The sequence below is a fragment of the Cucurbita pepo genome, chromosome LG14, assembly GCF_002806865.2.
Source record: "Cucurbita pepo subsp. pepo cultivar mu-cu-16 chromosome LG14, ASM280686v2, whole genome shotgun sequence".
In the NCBI taxonomy this organism is placed as follows: domain Eukaryota; kingdom Viridiplantae; phylum Streptophyta; class Magnoliopsida; order Cucurbitales; family Cucurbitaceae; genus Cucurbita; species Cucurbita pepo.
Window position 1 is genome coordinate 2137497 of NC_036651.1, and position 20852 is coordinate 2158348.

General features: G+C 36.5%; 4 protein-coding genes across 7 annotated transcripts in view; 1 reads left to right on the top strand and 3 right to left on the bottom strand.

The window, feature by feature from the left end:
- Positions 1-415: 415 nt before the first annotated feature.
- LOC111809977 (transcription factor TCP4) lies at positions 416-2212 on the bottom strand. Its single transcript, XM_023696485.1, has 2 exons — positions 851-2212; positions 416-769 (listed from the first exon to the last, which is right to left on the bottom strand). Exon 1 carries the CDS (start codon positions 2178-2180, stop codon positions 885-887), a length of 1296 nt encoding a protein of 431 aa, XP_023552253.1. The 5' UTR covers positions 2181-2212; the 3' UTR covers positions 416-769; positions 851-884.
- Positions 2213-7552: 5340 nt separating this feature from the next.
- On the top strand, positions 7553-11228 carry LOC111809930 (transcription factor GTE3, chloroplastic-like). Of its 3 annotated transcripts, XR_002817335.1 has the most exons (6): positions 7553-8511; positions 8770-9362; positions 9457-9505; positions 10020-10093; positions 10179-10230; positions 10890-11228. XR_002817335.1 is itself a non-coding variant. In XM_023696405.1 (4 exons), the coding sequence occupies exons 1-3, from the start codon at positions 7848-7850 to the stop codon at positions 10076-10078; spliced, it is 1623 nt and encodes a 540-aa protein (XP_023552173.1). In that variant the 5' UTR covers positions 7553-7847; the 3' UTR covers positions 10079-10093; positions 10890-11228. The 3 variants fall into 3 exon arrangements, 1 of the variants encoding a protein (XP_023552173.1); XR_002817334.1 differs by having other exon boundaries at positions 7553-9362; XM_023696405.1 differs by lacking the exon at positions 10179-10230 and having other exon boundaries at positions 7553-9362.
- A 626-nt stretch (positions 11229-11854) lies between these two features.
- Positions 11855-14299, bottom strand: LOC111809931 (malate dehydrogenase, mitochondrial). The gene is made up of 7 exons (XM_023696407.1): positions 13931-14299; positions 13444-13617; positions 13182-13350; positions 12979-13040; positions 12728-12849; positions 12458-12575; positions 11855-12302 (listed from the first exon to the last, which is right to left on the bottom strand). Exons 1-7 carry the CDS (start codon positions 14186-14188, stop codon positions 12162-12164), a joined length of 1044 nt encoding a protein of 347 aa, XP_023552175.1. The 5' UTR covers positions 14189-14299; the 3' UTR covers positions 11855-12161.
- A 1502-nt stretch (positions 14300-15801) lies between these two features.
- The window catches only part of LOC111810731 (tRNA dimethylallyltransferase 9), an 8310-nt gene continuing 3259 nt past the window's right edge, over positions 15802-20852 (bottom strand). The window contains exons 6-12 of one of the 2 annotated variants that reach the window (XM_023697491.1): positions 19930-20167; positions 19631-19725; positions 18495-18589; positions 17685-17760; positions 16679-16818; positions 16435-16582; positions 15802-16345 (exon numbers count right to left, since the gene is read on the bottom strand). In XM_023697491.1, coding sequence (XP_023553259.1) covers positions 16495-16582; positions 16679-16818; positions 17685-17760; positions 18495-18589; positions 19631-19725; positions 19930-20167 — 732 coding nt within the window. In that variant the 3' untranslated portion in view covers positions 15802-16345; positions 16435-16494. The remainder of the gene's footprint in view (positions 16346-16434; positions 16583-16678; positions 16819-17684; positions 17761-18494; positions 18590-19630; positions 19726-19929; positions 20168-20852) is intronic. The other variant, XM_023697490.1, reaches the window with a different exon arrangement.

Genomic DNA, 20852 nt, shown 5'->3' on the forward strand with positions numbered 1-20852 from the left:
CACCATCTTTAACCCAAGTTTATCAGCTGGTAGAGCAGAATTATAACAATTCCACTCTTTTCCCAAGGGTTATTCCTCATATTTTGAATAGCCAAGGTCTTTTGGTCTAGGACAATAAAGAGTTCCAATTGGTAATACATAAGAGGCTTAAGTTTTTTTTGGTCAACTAGGAATCTTGTCTGACCCCGAGCAAGGGCCTAATTCACGTACATAAAAGGAAGGGTAGGGTAGGTCTTTCACTTTTTTTTTTTTTTTTCGTCAATAGATGAGTGGAGCATAAGGTCAAGATATGCCTATAACTTACAAATTTCTAGCCTTTTGCCATAGAATTTTGCTGTTATACATAGAATTCAGGGGACCATACCACAAACAGGCTCAGTTTCCAGCTTAGAAGGGGAAAGTAAAACATACCAAAGAAACTAAAATTGAAATATTGATTAAAAAGAAGTAATCAGAACAATGAAAGTTTTGGTACAGAAACAAATAAGATGGACAGTTCCATCGAAGGATTCGTCAAAGATTAGACCTAAGAGTTCTTTCATTATTATTGTTATTTGGCAGCATGAAATATAACACAAACAACTGGCAGAAGCTAAATAAGCCATGGACTATAAGACCTGAAAAAGTACTCAGAATCACTACTTCCATGGTAAAGGCCTTGAAACAAAACGACCCAAAATTCTGCCCTCTTGAGTACCATGCGGTGTCTTAACGCTGGTGCTGCTAACCTTATCTTTGTAATTGATGCACACCTGCAACAACATAACGTCTGAAGTAGGAGAGAAGCTGAGGTTAGAGCAATTGTGTTGAGGATCAGATAAATTTGAGAACTGGGTATTGAAATTAGGACCTGTGAAAGGGAAAATCTTGGGATTTTGATCAAATCAATGGCGAGAATCAGAGGAAGCAGAGGATGGCTTGTCTGAAATGCCATCGTGCTCCTCCTCACCCTGAATTCGCGTTGGAATGTGAAACCCGGAGAACCCGCCGGTGGCGAATCCTAAACCTGTGTAGGAAGATTGGTGGATTGATGGTGGTATTTGATGTTGTTGATGATCAGTGGCTGTAAGTGATGGGTCAATCCAAGCGCGAATTGAAGGTGTGTGACTGGACTGAAGGGGTCCCCTCTGAGAAAAAAACTGGTTTTCTCCAATTAATGGCTGCATAAGTTGCGAAGGTAACAGCGCAGTTGGTAACTGCGGCGAGTTGAAGACATATCCTGTACTCCTAATCCCAGCTCCGCCATGACTAGTGCCGCCGCCGCTACCAGTTTCTGCACCAGATGCGTTCCAAGTTATCCTCGGGAACCGGCTAATCTCCCCCGGGTTGAGGTTGTGCTCAGACCAACCAGCAGTGGTCACATCAAACCCACTCAAGGGGGAGGTACCGGAAAATAGGACGTGTTCATTCTGATGTCCTTGACTCTGGTGCTGAGCATGATGCCGGTGAATAGCTATTGGGTCTTGAAAAGACTGCAAAGAAAGCCTCAGATCTTGGTTCTGGCTACTCGTCCTGGAAAGCAAATCTTGTGGATAATTCTGGAATTGAATTGACGATGAAGTCGTCTCCGCCGCCGTGCCTATAGGGAAGAACGACTTGATGGTATCGGCAATGGAGTCCGAGTCCAGCGACGGTGGGAGAAAGCTCGAGGTGCTGCTATTTGGGCCTTCCCCCATTCGGGTATGCTGCAAGTTTTGCCGAGGAAACTCCGAAACTCTGCTGTCGCTTCCCACCACCGTCGCTCTCCGGTTACCGGTTGAATTGAGAACATCGCGTTGGACAGAAAGTAAGTTATCATTCACATCGTTCAGACTCTGCTGCTCCTGCCGCTGTGTGGATGCGTTTGCTGTGCTCGGATGCCAAGCAGGGAGCTCGGCGAGCTCATCAATGGCGGCCTTGGCCTTTTTCATTAGCCAGTCTACAGCTTTACTGGGTCGGTCATATCCGAGGCGGTCTTGGACGTCGTAGAACTGGATGGCGGTATGAGCAGAGAGGCGAACACGGCGGTCTCTTGGACCTTTAGCTGTACAAACTTTGCTGTGACGATCTTTCCTTCCAGTGGAACGAACAATGTGTCCACCTTGAACCTCCACAATCTCCCCACCGCCGCCGCCGCCGCCGCGGCCAGTTCTCATCCCCAACCTTGACGACGTCGATGTTTGGCGGTGGCTCTCTTCCATTTTTCTCGCATATTCGATGCTCTGGTCTGCGAAAGTGGAAGAAGAGGCGGCAGAGGCCGCCACCGGATGAGGTGGAGGAAGGTGAAAGTACGAGCGTTCCTTGGAGGCTTCCTGGTGGTGGGGTTGTTGTTGTTGTTGTTGTTGTTCTGACTGTAAATCTAAAGCTGCGTAGTAATTGTTCAGATTTTGTTCTTGGTGAGCGTTTTGAAGAAAAAGATGCTGATTCTGGTGCGCATTGAAAGGCTGTGGTTGCTGCTGCTGATGGTGTTGGTGTTGGCGGTGGTGGGGCGGAGAATCTTGGTCGTCTTCCTCTGCTTTTCCGTCTACATGCCTCGAATTTAGAATCTGGTTTTGATGCTGATGATGATGATGGCGACTTCCTTGAGGATCCAGACTCGGATTGTTTTGCTTTTCTTCTTCCAGCTTTAAATGGGTACTGCTTTTTCCTAATCTTAATGGCTTCTTCTATCTTCCTCTCTCCCTCCTCCCTCCTCCTGCCATTGCTGCTGCTGCTGCTGCCACCACTCTGCAACCTGCTGCTTCTGCCGCTGTCGCCTCGTCTGCCTCTCCCAAAAAGCTCTGCCATTCATCTTTTTCAGTTTTCACTTCCATCCCCCCACCTCCACCAGAAGCCTAAACCCAGTTCCAATTCCACAGCCTAACCCATCTCTCTCTCTCTCTCTCTCTCTCCCCCTCTCTCTCTGCTTTCTCTCTCTGTTTCAGCACAGCTTTTGAGAGAGCTATGTCTCTTTATGTGATAGATACCCACTTGACCAGGGAAACCCCAGATCACTTTACGGAACCACCCTCCTCCCAATTCTCTTTCTACATGGACATTTGTAGAGAGAGAAAGTGTGTCTGGCTCTGGCTATGGGCTATGGCTACGAAAAATGAATGTAACAGTACATCACCAAGTGCTCTGCTATAAAGGAGAAAACGAGAGAGAGGTCTTTAATGGCTGTAGCAGCCGGCAGTGACCACCAGTGGCAACTTAGCCTACTATACTATCCTGCTCGTAAATAAGATTTCAAAGATCTCTGCCCAATATCATTCAACTGAATTTGCTGTGATACTCTGTACTATTGTACTCCCCTCCTCCTCCCAATAGATTGTTTTCTCCAAAATCTTCCCTTTTTTTCTATTCAATTATTGGTTTATTTTGCTGTCTAATTCCTTCACTTTTTCCCTTCTGTTTTTCCTATGCCTCTCTCACATTAGATCTTCAAGTTAAATTCTAACTTCAAAAGGGGTTAATAATTGATAGGAACATTTCAATTCTGACGTGGGTTTCTTCACAAGTGGAGAATAATTAGTTCAAGTTGGGTTTGGAATAACCTTTCTATTTTTCCTCGTTCCAGAGATTTGAACTTCCGATGTACCTTTATGTTCTACCCAAACTATCTATTACAATTGGTTTGATTCATTGCCTTAATTTTCAACCATGTGTAGGTATGAATTCAGATATGTTACTTGGTCGTATGATTTGACTAACAATGTATCCTAACTTTAGCATGTAATAATTTAAGTTCATTCGATAATTATTTTAGTTTACGTGGGGGAGTTATTATTATCTATAGTTGGCCTCTATGCTACTTCTTATTTTCTTGAAACTTAAGTTCTATGTGTTTGTGGGGAGTTATTATCTATCATTGACTTCTATGGTAGTTCTTATTTTCTTTAAACTTAGGTTATCGTGTTCATGGGGGAGTTATTATCTATCGCTGGTCTCTATGCTAATTCTTATTTTCTTGAAACTTAAGTTCTTTGTGTTCGTGAGGGAGTTATTATCTATCGTTGGCCTCTATGCTAGTTCTTATTTTCTTGAAACTTAAGTTCTCGATGTTCGTCAAGGAGTTATTATCTATCGTTGGCCTCTATGCTAGTTCTTATTTTCTTGAAATTTATGTTCTCTGTATACATAAGAGAGTTATTATTTATCGTTGGCCTCTATGCTAGTTCTTATTTTCTTGAAACTTAAATTCTCTTAGTTTGTGGGAGAGTTATTATCTATTGTTTGCCTCTATGGTCGAATCAGTCCGAGTTTGAGAGAACAGCCCACTCTTTTTTTGATTCGTATGCATCATTGTTTAGACTTGCTTCTTTTTGCAGGGGTCTTGATATATATATATATATATAGATTAACAAAAGATTAAAGAAGAGACCCATAATAGGATTTGTTTTTATATTTAAAAAATAAATAAAGTTGATGAAATTTCCGAAAATGGGACGACAATCAAGCTCCCATTTGTGTTGTTGTACGCATCATTTCAAGTTCCCAAATCTTACTGTCTTGAAATTGACACTCCAAATCAACACCCAATAAATGATAACTTTTGTGTAATACCCAATTTACTTTCCCTATAATTGGACAATTAACATTTATAGATATTCACTCATATTACTTTATTTTTTTTTACCATGACTAATTTCATCATGGTTAATTATATGTATTTTAATATCTTGTAATTAACCAACTGAGAATTTATATACGACGACGCCAGACGACTTTGATATGAAACAAAAATGTTGAAGCGTATAAAAAATGAAAAATGGTATTAGAGCCCAAAAAAGATAATATATGCTGGCGGTGGATTTGAGCTGTTACAAATAGTATTAGAATCAATCACTAGGTGGAGCGTACAAATAGTATCAGAATCAATCACTAGGTGGAGCAAGTCACTGGTCGGAGTAGAGCTAGACCCTCTTTATAGTGTACGCATTTTAAAATCTTGAGGGGAAGCCCTTAAAGGAAAGCTAGACCCTCTTTATAGTATACGCATTTTAAAATCTTGAGGGGAAGCCCTTAAAGGAAAGCCCAAGGAGGACAATATCGGTTAGCGGTGGACTTATACTATTAAAAATTGTATTAGAGTCAGACACGAGGTAGTGTGCTAGCGAAAACATTAGGGTCCGGAGGGGGTGGATTGTGAGATCTCACATCAGTTGGAGGGAGAAACGAAACATTTAAGCGTGTAAAAACCACTATCTAGCATCCGCGTTTTAACAATGTCTATTTGGGTGTTACCATTGCTTCCTTTTAGAATTGGATTGTTTACCTAGACGTAAATTTAAAATAAATTTATAAAAAGATAGAAAAAATAATATTAATAAAGATATTTATTGATTTCTTTAAATAATTTTTTAAAGTAATATATATAAAATTAAAATTAATTTGGTAAGGATTGGATATGGCAGCAAGCATTGTCCAGTCCCTTTCCTCTCTTCTTTTTACTTTTTATTTTATTTTTATTTTTATTTAAAATTCAACTATTTTTCATCGTGATAAAAAATATATATTAATTTATTTATTGAATATTAAATTTTTGTGGATATTTTCCCCTAATTATCTCAGTAAATTTATCATTTTTTTCCAAAACCAATATTTTACATTTTTATAACCTAAAAATAAAAAATAAAAAACTAAAACTCTTAAATAATTTCCATTAATTTAATTTTGGATCTCAAATTTAAAGTTAGTTAAATTTGATTCACATATTTAATTTTTAATTAAAAATGTCTTAATTAATTAAGTTCTATATAATAATTAATTAATTAATTCTAAGAATTTAAGTGAAGGGCCACACAAAGTTATTGTTTGATAATTATTTATTTGGCCCCACACAATTATTTGTACCAATTTATAAATATTATTTTTAAAATTTGTCCCTTTAAAATATATTAAATAAAAAACAATTTTCATTCAATTTAAAATACTATTTTCATTCTTATCTCTCAAATTTGTCCTTTTTTATACAATTTGTTAGTACTTATCTAATTTTTAATTTTTAATTTTTAATTTTTTAAGAAATCTTAATTTTTAAATTTTTAAATAATTAGAAAAAAAAATGTCGAGGTTTCTACAAGTTAGACGAACATAATTTTTAATTTTTAAATGTAGAAAATAAAAAGTAAGTATCGTTAATGCAATGTTATTATAGACAATAATTTATATTTAAAAAAATTAGAAAAAAAAGTAATAAATTTGTAGCTATCAACGGGATTTAACGATTTATTTAATTACGTGTTCTTTTTAACGTAAATAATTTTTTGAAAATTATTAAATTTAAAGAGAAATATAGGATAGGTTAAAAGGGCATGTGTAGAGTACAAGAGCTTAGTGGTATGTTGCTATCAATGTGGGACTTTGAAACATAATTGACCTTTTTACCCTTCTTTTTCTACCATTTTCACTTTCTTTACCCCTCCCCTCAACATTATCCTTTGATTTTTTTTATTATTTAAATTCATTTTGAAAATTTAATTAAAAAGAAAAAAACATAATAAATATAATATAAAATTACATACATTATTTTCACACACTTAACTCTTTATTTGATAAAATTTTAATTATAAAAATGATTTTTTTAATTTAATATTAAATAAGTATTTTTTATATGCATTAATGTGACTTATTTTATTTAATACCTCTTTTAAATTCTTTTCTTTGTAATAAATGTTTTTAAAATAATTAATTAGTTGTTGGGTGTAAATGTAAATAGCCATTAAAGAACCAAACGGTGGGCTTTATTAATATGTGGGGTATTGTTGGAAATTGACTTTTTTAATTTTTTTAAATTATTATTTTTCATTAAAATTATTAAATATAAAAAATTAATTTTAGCAGAAAACTTCATATGGGCCTTGTGGATCATAAGTCCAATGAGTAAGTGGGCCCGTTCGAATTCAGTCCAGCCCATTAAAGGCCCAGATTGCATATCCTTATCCGATATTTATTTATTTATTTTAAAATTCTACCTTTTGGTTTATCTCAATTAATCGTGCTAAGCTCAAGTCGGGTAACTTCCGTTTAGAAAAAGAAGAAGTATGTGAGATCTCACATCGGTTGGAGAGGGAAATGAAGCATCTCTTGTAAGAGTGTGGAAATCTCTCCCTAGTAGACATGTTTTGAAATTGTGAAGCTGATGACGATACGTAATGGGTCGAAGTGGATAATATCTACTAGTGGTGAGCTTTAACTGTTACAAATGGTATCAGAGCCAGACACTAAGGTGTGTCCGCAGAGATACTGGCCTCCAAGGGATTGGAATTATGAGATCACATATCAGTTGGAGAGGGGAACAAAACAATTATGGGCGACGTTAAATCGTAAGGCTGACGGAAATACTTAACGGGCCGAAGCGGACAATATCTACTAGCGGTGGGCCTGAGGTCGTGCAAGAGAAACAAAAAAACCAAAAAACAAAAATTTAATCCCAAAAAACAAACAAAAAAAAAACTTTGATTTTGAGAAAAAAAAACGATCAAAATTAATTTTTACCGAATTTTTTAGTAATTCGTACAAAAAAAAAATCATAACTTTTTTATAAGTATATTACTAAATAAATAAAAAAAGAAAGAAGACAAGACATAGTGGGAAGCCCACTCGCGCATGCCGCGCGTGTAACTCGATCTCGGCCACCACTTCTGCGTTTCACAGTGAACAATGGAGTCCGAACTAACGAGCTAAACGATGAGCTTCATCAATCCGTTCAACAGCTTTTGGAATCCATCTTCAATCCAGTCTACGATCTCGCAGATTTCGTCGAATATTCCAGCCCCTATTTCCTTTTTCTTTACTATGATCGTCAAGCCGGAACCCTAGTTTTTGTATTGTTTGTTTTGTGATTCTACATCCTCCACCTGCATCGATCGTGGTAGATTACATGAATGGCTTCAGTGCTGCAAGGCGGCGATGATGCGGGAGGGAATCCCAGGAGAACGGATTATGAAAAGTTTAGTGCCGGGAAGCAACAGAAAGAGCGTAAAATTGCCAAACATGTCGCTCGAAATTCCGTAAAAACTCCTGCGGTCACCAATGGCGTTGCTAATCCGTCCTCTCCTTCGTATAATCCGATCGATGCTTTACTCACGTTTAGGGAATCTTCGCGTCAAAATCTGTGCATCGAACCGATTAACGCCGAGGTCATGCCGGGATATACAAGATTTGATAACCGAGTTAGGATTAGTTTGAATTCCAGATCGAGGTCTGGGATTAAAGAGCTTACGACGAAGCTGCGAGGCGAGCTTGATCAAGTCAGGAGTCTTGTGAAGAAGTTTGAAGCTCAGGAGTTGCAGCTTAGCGGCTATGGTGGGGATTTTGGACATAGTCAGTCACAGTTTTCCGCTAATAATTTGGTAGACAGGGTTGATACTACATTGAAGGCTAATTCCGAGGTTGGTTCTGCATATCTGCCCGAATCGAGGCTTGTTCGGAGTGTTTCGGTGGCTGAAAACTTCGGAGAATTTGCAGAGAAAGAGATGAACAAGCATATGAACAGGAAATATACTCCTACAAATGAGCTCCCATTGCCGGACTGCAACTTGGATGGAGGTAAGATTACTGGTCCTGTTCTTAAAATCTGTAGTAACTTGCTGGAAAGATTGATGAATCATAAATTTGGTTGGGTTTTTAATGTTCCTGTTGATGCAAAACGTTTGGGGCTTCATGATTATCATAAGATCATAACGAAGCCAATGGATTTGGGTACTGTAAAGATGAGACTAAATAAGAATTGGTATAAATCACCAAAAGAGTTTGCTGAGGATGTGAGACTAACATTTAGCAATGCCATTACATATAACCCGAAAGGGGAGGATGTTCATATTATGGCAGAGCAGTTGTCTAAGATATTTGAAGAGAAATGGAAGGTTATTGAAGGCAGACAAAATGATGGTTCAGTTTTACCAACACCCAGTTCTAGAAAATCTCCAGCTCTTGCCACTCCTCCAATGGAATCAAGAACTTTCAGTCGATCCGATTCTACGACGAAGCCTCCGCCTGCGAATCGGGGAAGTTTCGGTAAATCAGATTCGGTAACAAGACCCCTCAATCCCAAACAGACCCTTGTAGATGTTGTTCATCCTGACAAGAAACCAAAAGCAAAGAATCAAGAACACAGAGACATGACTTATGAAGAAAAACAGAAACTAAGCATTGATCTTCAGGATTTACCATCAGATAAGCTGAATAATGTTGTTAAGATTATCAAGAAGAGGAACCAGGGACTCTTTCAAAACGACGACGAAATTGAGTTGGATATTGGAAGTGTCGATTCCGAAACGCTTTGGGAACTTGAGAGGTTTGTGGCAAACTACAAAAGAAGTTTGATCAAGAACAAGCGAAAAGCTGAGGCCAGTCTTCAGTCAGGAGAGAAATCATCTCACCACTTGACCAAGGATACTGTAAGATTTGCATTAAATTTGTTACAGTTTCGACTTTGTTCGTTATTAAAAATGGTCAGCAGGGTGAAACATACGCCATACTGTAATGATGCAGGATCCAGCAGTGGCTAATGCAGCAGGAGAACATGTAGGTGGTAATGCAGGTAAATTTATTGAATTCTTTTTGTAAAAAGCTTTTTAGTCTAAGAAGAACTTAACCTTAGGTAACATAGAAAAGGAAAAACATAACATTGATACTAGGTTATTGCCTGATGTACCTTAAGTTGAAGAAGGAATAGTGTCTATTTTTCGTCGGGGTTTCTTGGAAAAAAAATAGTCGATCATGATTTTCCTACTGGTTGTGGGCGAGGAGGGATTTGAACCCCCGACACCATGGTTCGTAGCCACGTACTCTAATCCTCTAAGCTACAGGCCTCACCCCGTCTCCACTGGATCTGTTCCCAGGGGTACCCTAAAAAAAGGAACCTTTCATCATGTGCGCCCCATGGATGAATCTATAGTTTTAAAGTTCATACCATATCACTAATTTGCTGAGCATGTGATTCAGTCAGTGGTTCTAGCAGTAAGTTGTAAAGTTATATCCTAATCAGTCGGTGATTATATAATCTATATCAGCTATTTCCTAAAACTTCATTCATTTGCTTCTTTGTTGTACAGACTCTGAAAATGATAGTTCCTCGACATGTGGAGACGGAATTCGGTCTCACTCAGGTTGAATCGACTAAAATAAGGTAGGAAGTCGAAGTCTGGTACCGAGCTCGGTAGCTTCTCCTATCAATATTTAACATTGAGTTTTTTGAAAATGTTTCCTTGTAGGCCTCTAACTTAAAGATTGTGTTCATCTTGCTTGCATTCTACACCAACATAGGTGATTTGATATCGTATTTCATTATTATTTTTATGGCAGTTCCTCTTTTCATCATGATAAATTTCTTGTAGCTTTGCTTATAGAACCTTCAAACCTTTACCGGACGTTCACTTTTAGGCCGAATTACAAATACGCCCTTCAACTTTGCAATCGGTTTCAAAAATACCCTTATTCTTTAAAAAGTTTGTAATATTGTTACCCTTGACTTTTCTAAATTTTTCAAAACTACCCTCCTTCGAGTATAAATCCGTTAGAATTTTGGATGAAAATTGGGACTTGGAATGAGTATGATAGTGTTTTGGTCCTAATTTCCGTAGAATTTTGGATGAAAATTGGGACTTGGAATGAGTATGATAGTGTTTTGGTCCTAATTTCCGTATCAGTCTACTGCTTGAAGTCTCGGTTCTCCTACTTCCAGGGTAGTTTTAAAAAGTTTATCAAAGGTTAAGAATAATGTTACAACTTCTGAATTAAGGGACAAAAGGTCAAGGATAGCTTCGATTTTACACATCAAAACCAATTTTCATTTATGTTTTGTTGTAATTTACTATGTTTTCCCATTATAAAAAAGAGTAACACGTTGTGGATCGAAGCCTTTTCTTATGAAGATGAAACTATGTATGAAATCTGAAATTGATGAACTCGTTTCTCTACAACAGGATCGTATTGTATAGTTCGGGGACGACAGAGCAATCTCAGGGCTCATGCAGAGGGAAGAGATCAAAAGTTCTCTTTGATAGTTTTAGAAGATGGAATCAGAAATCTCATTCATGGTTTCGTTCGCATTTAATTAATTACCCATTTCCCCATTTCTTGCTTTGACAATTTGTAAGTCCATATTTTTGTAAAATAAAAGCTAGAAGTTAGCGTAAGTCAATTCCCTTTCACATTCTAGGATTGATCTTTCCATGTTCTTTGGCCCCAAACTTATTTACATCCTTGTAACACTTTATGTTGCAGAAGCATCTGTATATACTAAAAGCATCTTTTAACCTTTTCTTTTCTTAGTACAAATAAGTACAAATAAGGACGTCTCTAAATCTCACTTCAAGAGAACGAGTATATGTCTTACTCCTCTTAGGATAAATCTGATCCCCACCTATGTATATGAGATGTAAATCTGACCCCTTCTCCTGGTTCGGACTCTATAACAAGAATATTTTTTTAGTAGGACGCAATTATGTTGACTTTGCTGACTTTGAGCGTAAATCAGACTCCATTAGGAGAGATGCTTTAAAAAAAAAAAACGTTAAACAGATAAATATCATTTCATTTTATCATTCAAGCTGATTCAAATGCAAAGTTTAGGATGACCCATCAATTGTTTAATAAACACATAAATGTCTTTTCGAAGGTCTGAATTAACATACCAAAAAGTAATTATTCATATTGGGTTGCCCTGTCATGTCATAACAATTGGGTTTGTGAAAATTTATCAATGAATAAAAACACAAATTTTAAAAAATTCAACCTCCACGCAGAATTGATACATAAACAGTTTTGTGACCAAAAGAACAAAAGAAAAAACACCTTTTTGTTGCATTTAAAACATTTAGAAATCTGATGAAATCCACAAAAGTTAAAGTTGAATCAATTCATCTCCCACATTGAACCTACAAATCAATGGAAGGAAACTTTTCCACAACCTATCATGGTAGGACGATTCTCAATATAAAAATTGAAGAGTTTAATATGAAGTATCACAGATTACAAAAGTAACCAACCACAAATCCCACAAAAACATGCCACGGGGAATTATTGATAAACTTTATACGACAGAAAATGATCTAACCTAACAAAAACAGTAAAGCCGGTTGCTCGCAAGCAGCACATTATCAGTTACAATTGGGTCGGGAAAAGCAAAAATTGATGAGTTTTATGGTGATGCGGGCAGAGATACCTGTCCTGATTGTAAATAATATAAACATCTTCTAATTGGCGTTTGCAAACTGGATTCCTTTCTCAATAGAAGCTTTGAGCTCGGGCTTGAGCTTTTCCAAACCTTCTTTCTCGAAGTCTGAGAGAGTACCCAAATCCAAAACTTGTTCTACTCCATTCTTTCCAAGTTTAACCTATTTACACAATAAAATCGAAGTGAACAACAATTCATGTTGTTGGAGGATTACGACTATAAAGAAACACCAACAGTTCAACTTCTAATGTTTCAAGTTTGCCTCAAAAATATGCTATAAGGAAAAAGCTGTCCGAAGACGACAGAACCAATTACCTTTGAGGCAAAGAATGGAAGTTCAGTGACAGTTGATTGCACAAACGTGCATTCCACAACATCTGGAACCCCATTCAATCCCTTGAGACAAGCATCGGCGAAAAGGGCTCCAGCATAGCTGCCAGAAACAGTAAAAACGTTTAATATATTCTCATTCTTCACCGAGTAATATTTGTGTGATGATCACAACATAACAATACTGTTCACAAGCCTAGAAGTTCAGGAAATAAACTTCTAATAAATAATCCCGCAGAAAGTAAGAAGTCTTACGCCATCGATAATGTAGCAGAACCCTTTCCTGCCTTTGCTTCCACAACTTCTGTTCCTCCATCTTGAGTTCGCTTGGTGAGAGCCAAAATAGTATCATCTGACAAATTAGCTTTTGGGGTAGCCTGTGACAATCAGATACACTGTATAAAAACAACAAGGCCCTCTAATCCAAAGCAACCGATGCAAGATCACTGCTTATATCACTAATAAAATTGTAAACAGAAAGAAAACTGACTTAGAAAGGGAAGTACCTGAGAAAATAGTGGAAGAATAGTAATACCAGCATGGCCACCAATAACAGGCACATTAACCTCTGTAACAGTATTACAACAGTCAGGCAATAAAGTTTGACCTTGCTCCTATGTGTGCAGCGTAACAAGGAAACATCCTTGATCATTGTAAATGGAAAATTACAGAGAAATTTCAAAAACGGAATTATAGCAACGACTTATACCAGATACTGGAGCATTAGCTTTCCCAGCATAAAAGGTCTTGGCCCTGACGACATCAAGAGTAGTAACACCAAACAACTTCCTTTCATCGTAAGTACCAGCTTTCTTGAAAACCTCAGCAGCAATTGGGACAGTTGAGTTGACGGGGTTACTGATCATGTTAACAAGAGCCTGCAAATCCGTATTTCGATTACAAAATGAAGCCAGATAAAAAAGAAACTAAAGAAAAGAAAATGCATCAGTAGAAGAGTTGTGGGAACAGACATTGGGGCAGTACTTAGCAATGGCTGTGCAAAGTGATTTAACAATGCCAGCATTGATGTTGAAGAGATCATCACGGGTCATCCCAGGCTTTCTTGGAACACCGGCAGGAATGATGACAACATCAGATCCCTCCAAAGCTTTGGCGAGTTGCTCCTCACCCGCGTAGCCGGTAACCTACAAGTCGCAAAAAGAGTTCAGAATAAGCATGCAATGAACACCGATTTACATAAATTACAGAGAATGCAAAAAATCATGAAATGAACAAAAATAGCCCAAATCGATGAATACGAAACGCATTAGAACAAAACATAACTCAAAATCGACTTAAAATATGGAGCAGAAAACAAATCCGGAAACAAAATAACACAGAAATTGAAATCACGCGAACGAAAACAAGATCCATTGCATTCCTAAAAGAGGCATCCACAAATCAAAACACAATTACTCGTAACCGTGCAAGAAAAAAGTGGAAAGAAACGATATTGACCTCGGATCTAGTGTTAACATGACCGACATCGGCAGCAACACCAGGAGTACCAGCGATATCGTAGAGTGCGAGCCTAGAAACAAGTGGATTGAGCTTCATAAGAAGCGACAATGGCTGTCCAATCCCACCAGCGGCACCGAGTACGGTGACTTTCCTTTCCGGCACCGATTCGGTCCCAAAGCTACGTCTCAAGAGGTGATTCGACGATGAGGACCTCGAAACGGCAGAACGAACGGATCTGAGAAGTGAGGCCTTCATTGTTCCACGTAGAAGAAATCCGACGAAACCGAGAAAGAGAAGAAGAAGAAGAAGAAGAAGAAAGGGTTTTGCGGAAATGAAGGGTTATTCAGATCGAAGCTTTGTGCCTTCGCTTTTATTCTCAAGGCGAAGGGTATGATGGTAATTTCCATATTTTTTTTTCTTTCCATCGGTCTTTTTTCAGATCTTGAATTTTGTTGCTTGGTTATCTAAAAATGGAATTTTTTTTAGTTAAAAAATAAAATAAAATAAAATAAAAACACATAGATATTATAAACCCAATTAAATTTAAATTATAAATTTAAGTTATTGAATTGATCTGGTCAGGTAGAGACAAGGTTCATCCGATCATGTACAAACAAGGTTCAAGTCTATTGGTCTGTTATCGCTGCAATCGCTGCATACATCACATAAAGTCAGGTAGGAATAAGGTTCAAATCTACCAGTCAGATGCCTATATCACTTCATTATTATCAGCTGCATACATCAGGTCACGTCATGTAAGAATAAGGTTCAAATCTACCAATATGTTAAGATGTCTATACATCACTTCACTTTCACTTGACACGTCTCAGGTGCATACATCATCACCACACTTTCACTTACTCCTATCATCTCTATTTAAATCTAATAAATTTTTAAATTTTTAAATTTTTATAAAATCTTGTAAATTTTATGATAATAAATATAATTTCAAATCAATTTTTTAATTTTAAGTTTTAAAAAAATTATTAAAAGAAAGAGAGAAAAAAGGCAAATTATATAAACGACGACGCTTTTTGAATTTAACAACTGTTATATATATTAAAAGAATAAATTAGAGGTCTTTGAGTAGACGTTTTATTTTTAAAAATATTTATATTGACAATTTAAACCATGAATTTAAAGAAATTGCGTTTTAAACTTTGAATGGGTATAAAATACAAATTTTATAAAAATTTAAAAATTTAAAAATTTATTAGATTTAAATAGAGATGATAGGAGTAAGTGAAAGTGTGGTGATGATGTATGCACCTGAGACGTNTTTTAGCTCTTATAAAAGAAAATAATAATTTAATCTCAAACTTTAATTGGTAATAAATAGTTTTAATCTTTCTATTTCTAATTTTATATATGTTGATCCCACGTTGGTTGAAAAAGATAACAAAGCATTTTTTATAAGCGTGGAGAAACCTCTCCCTAATAGACGCGTTTAAAATCGTGAGGGTGACAATGATATGTAACGAGTCAAAGCATATAATATTTGTTAGTGGTGGGCTTAGGTTGTTACAAATGGTATCAAAGCCAAACACAGGAACAGTGTGTCAATAAGGACACTAAGCTCCGAAGGGGAGTAGACATTGAACGGTGTGCTAGCGAAGACGTTGGGTCTCGAAAGGGGTAGACTATGAGATCACACATCGATTGGAGAGAGGAACAAAACACTCTTTGTAAGAATGTGAAAACCTCTCCCTAACATCGATTGTGAGATCCCCACATTAACGAGGACGTCCGAAAGAAAAAGCCTAGAAAGAACAATATTTGCTAGCGGTAGGCTCAGACTTGGGCTATTACATAACTCATTACATGAGAGAAAAAACGACACTTGGATGAATTTTTTCAACACAATACCATGAAAAAACCAAATAAGTTCATAGTGTTGGTGGGCAAAACAAGATGATTAAAGTGAAGGGCATCCTTGAAAAAGATTTTGGACCATTTTCTTTTCTTGCTCTTATCAGCAAAGGAGATGGATGCCCTTTGGCCATGGCTGATGCCTTTCAATGAGGCCATCTGGTCATCTTTTTATGGGAATGTGTGCAACTTTAATCTGCTAGAATATTACTATCACTTTACATAATATTCCTATTCATTCAAAGAACAAAACTAACCAAAAAAAAAAAAAAGAAAGAAAAAGCATCAAAGTCAGGTTGGTTCATAGGACAAGATATAAGTATCTCAAAATAAATTAGACCAACTCCAAAAAATAAGGCATACTGACCACTTTGAAGACTGAATGGTCATTGGGAACTCATCATTCTGGAGTTCTGTAACTGCAAGCGCTGAATATAATCAAGCTCGCCTTCTTTAAGATGACCAAAAATGGGGGGGAAAATCCGATATTGAGAAGCAGCATTATCAAACTTCTGAACTTATGGACAACTCAAATGAGATCTGCTGCAGAAAAATCCATGCATCAGAACGATTTTAACCCGAACAAGCTGAAAAATGAAATGTATTGTATAGGAGTAAAGTCAATGGCCTACCAAGATTTTTTGGTAAGTATGATTCCTTTGCATAAAAAAATGAGGTCGAGATCGACTCGTTCAAGCGACAGGATTATCTTGGTAAACACTTTGGGTTCTTTTTATCCAATCCAAAACATCAGCACAATCTTCACGTTTAACAAAATATCTGTGAATTGGGGGGTGAAGAAGCTGTTATTAGCACATTTCATGATTTGATACAATAATGCCCATGTGATATAATTGACTTGACTGTAAGTAGTACCTATTTTTCGCTCGATAAGCCTTGAGTTCCGAAGCCTCTCGGTGACTGGAAATGTCTTTCTCCATTCTAAGTGAATCTGGAACGGAGATATTTCCACTTTCATTATGGTAAGCATCATAAATAAAGTTGAGTGCATTTTCCTGCAAATATTTTTGTCCCACACATTGATCAGAACAGACTGAGAATTTCATCATAAAATTGTTACTATAAACATGGAACTAGTAATTTAAACAACTCTTGATGCATTGTTATAATGAACTGTCCTTACAATTCAATCATTAACATGAATACAATGGATTTATCCATGTAAGATTCATCTACTCCTGTGCTCATTAAAAAACCAAGTCACTGAAGCATTGACGCGTTGCTTACATAAGCACGGGTTTAGTCATGGGTTGAATGCATGCTGACTATAGAATGATACTACCCGAACCATATTTTACAAGAAGAAGAAAGCAGCATGTTGATAGAAGTAAATGGTTGAGTTTGAAATTGACACAAAAGGATTGTACAGAAACAACCATGCTGAACGGGAAAATTCTCAACAAAGGCTATGATTAGAAATACTAATTCTCTTTCTCCTTTTGTAAGAGACTTCTCAACAACTTCAAAGTCTTCATGGTTTCATAGACGAACTACAGGAATTTAGAGGTATAAAATCTTTGAGAAAAATAGAACAGTTGCATAGTAAAGATAGTTCATACGTGGTCATACATCGAAATTTACTAGTATTAGTATCCGAAGTAGAATGTATTGTAAAACTTAATTATTTAAGCACGATGAAGAAACTATAATTAAAACCCTTCCACTAAGAAAATTAGTTTAAGACGATTACAGAATTCAATCAAGTGAATAACAAGAACATCAGCGATCAACTTTTAGATTAGAGAATGAAGGTTGTAAAATACAGAGTATGTGGAGGACACAATTGGCAGCGCTACTTTTCATAGTGGGAAAGAAATGTAGTTTGAACAGAAGAAAGAAAATAAATAAATAAATAACATACCAGGGGTTTAGAAGCATCAAGCCAGTGATATATCCGCTCATTCCTAAACCAAGTCAATTGCCTTTTTGCAAAATTTCTGCACAGTGATTTTTCAGTTTCTGATTTGAAATCCAACAAAACGCAAAAGCATAGGGAATATATTAGAAAGATAAGGGGAGTATATTGCACTATAAGCATGGTTTGTACTCAAAGTACTTCTCCCACAAGGAATCAGCAAGAACCATTGGGCAAGGCCATAAAATATAAAGCTAATGCTAGTTCAAACAGGCTGTAACCGCATTTGAAATTCTCAACAGATCTCATACCTAGGCGTAATCTGGTTAAGAAAGGATTTCAGAACTATTTTCTGCCGCTGTTGGATTCAACCTTTTTTCTACCCTTAAGTCATTCCATTCAATCAAATTTAGTTTTAGGAAAACACCCAAAGATGTATTGTGGAGAGGAGCTTGTTATGTTGGAAGGTCTAAGCCCTAGAGAATATTTGTAGGCCAAAGACCTTATCTATGCATAGACTGATCTGTGTTGTATTTGCATAAAAGAGGAGATTGTTTATTCCAATTCCGATGGTTTTTGAAAACAAAAGAGTAACCTAGTCCATCTTGTTATATGGCTTCATAATTTGACAATAATCATCCAACTTTTTTTTTCCTTGAAACAAATCATATAATTTACTGTGAACACAGTTTGAAATTTCTATTGAGCCAGTTGATTAATTGTCCACTGAACAAATATCCTCAAAATCTAGAACAACTTGGACGCATAGCTTTCTCAAAACTAAAGCCATTTGGCTCACACGCACAATGGAATTACCTAGATGCTTTCTGAAATCCAGAGAGAAAGGCAAAGAACTCTCCTGGAGAACTCCTTCCACCTTGTTGCCTACACCTTAATAGGTACTCCATAGCCTGAAATTCATGATTCACAATAGATTAGTGGCTGCATATCTTGCCTACACTGAAGAGTAAAACTAACAAAATTAGGTGCAAAATAAATGCTAAAAAAGATGACAGTTCCACAATGTAATTTATGGAACTTATCAAGAAGTTATAGGATATAAAAAAAACAAAAAAAGAAGTTAAAGAAATCATATGAAGAAGTTATGACAAAGACTTTCAATGGCTTCTGCAGTCTCCATGAATTAGCGAAGGAAGTTCCTACCATAGTAGATGGTATTAACTTTGTATCTAGGAGAGTCAGTTTCTCTTGGGAACCTTCAAAGCCATTTAACAAGTACAAGAATTAATATTATCTATGTTTAAACCGAGATAAGTTGTGGGGTGCTGCTTCCTGACAAATTGTTTCATGGCTGCGTAGCTAAGAACATCCTCCCCAGAAGAAATTCCAGTCATATTTTGTCGATTTTCCTTTCCTCTTCTTTGTTTTATTTATTATTATTATTATTATTTTCTATTACAGCCTTTGAAAGTGCTACATATTAGGTAATGAATTAGCTGCAGACAGCCACAAGCCCACAACCCTTCCAAGAGGCTTGTACTTGATCATTCATGAATTTTCAATGAGAAGGCAAAAGAATAGAGGGAAGCTCAACACACGCACACACATAATATCAAAACTCTGCTCAATAGAGCTTCTTTGTGCTCGCATCCAGTACATGAAAAAGGTCGACCATGTGCATAAAGGCGATTATTAAAAATAAATCCCACATTGCTAAAGTTGAAGTTTATATTGAGTATAATACTATTCAAACCATTCTACTTAATAGCTTAAGTTTTTGTGACTTCTACTTAACATATAATCAAGTCCAAGCTCATAATTTTTTTAACAACGAATGGAACCAGAATGGAACCAGAATGAAGTACCCTTAACGGTTTCATTGCATAATCTCTGCAAATAGAAAGGTCAGAGTAAACAAACAATAATAGAAAGCTTCCGCACACCATACTCAAATATAAAGACTGAAATATATTAAGATGTCCAGGATGTACTTGTCTATAACCAATAGCTCGAGTGGCAGAATTTGAATCTGGAAGAAGGCCGCTATTAAGAAGCCATGTTGCCTCAGATAAGATCCCATCACTTCCTACAGATAATGAAAAGTATTGGCGTTTGGTAAAATAAATTGACCAATTTACTAATGCGAGCAGTAAAAGATTGTGTCACTCACAAGACAAGTAGAACATCATGCATGATATTACAAGTCTTCAACTGAAATAACTACTAGCTACAACTCAACAGAAGGTATTCTGTTATATTTATTTACTTTTAACTTTAATAGTACACCCACCTGAAATCATATCTTCACAGCGGAAGTCAATTGACCTATACAAATTGAGCCTTGGGCTAGAGAGGAAGAAACAAATGAACTCATAATCCAATTCTTTCGAGCTAATTTCCTCACTTGAATCAACAGAAGATTCAACTGAATGGTCAGCATCCTGAAAGCTGCTTGTTGCACCAGAACCACATCCTTGTCTGAAAGTGTCATATGGAACTTGAAATGCAGATGGAGGTAAACCACTTGCCTGCAAAGGAATGTTATACCACATTAATATATTATAAATTTTCTAATTAGAAAAAAAAAAAATAATAATAATCATTCAAGAAAAGGTATTGATAGGCTAGAAGGTAGGACAAATACATTACAATTTCAAAATCCTTTTTTTTTGTTTCAGCTAGGGGTTTTCCACAGTGCTCTTTATCTGTACCGGATTATTCTTTGTAATCAGGCATTGACGGAAGTGAATCATGAATCATTGGAAGAAAATAATCATTTTTGGCTTTGTCTGTCTTGCTTTAAAGTTTAAACCTCTGGTGAAGGCTGTGCAAAACATTATGGTTAGCTACAGCGTAATCAGTAATCCAGAGGAGATTTTCTTACACCCACATATTAGGGGAAGTGGAAGCTTCTTTGGAAAAACAGTTTCTTTACTACATTGAGAGGGATTTTCAAAAAGAAATAGGAAATGTCTTTTTAGTTGTCCCTTTGTTGTTTTTAGGTAAGAAACCAAACTTCATTGAAAAAGAATGAAAGAGTACAAGGGCGTAAAGAAAAAAAAAAAAACGAGCCAAAAAATAAAACAGAAGCCCGACACTAACTACAAAAAGGACTCCAATCCAAAAGAACAAGATCTATGTCATAATTTCTTGGTTGGGTTTACTTTAATTTCCTAGTTTGATTTCTTATCCCCCCCCCCCCCCAAAAAAAAA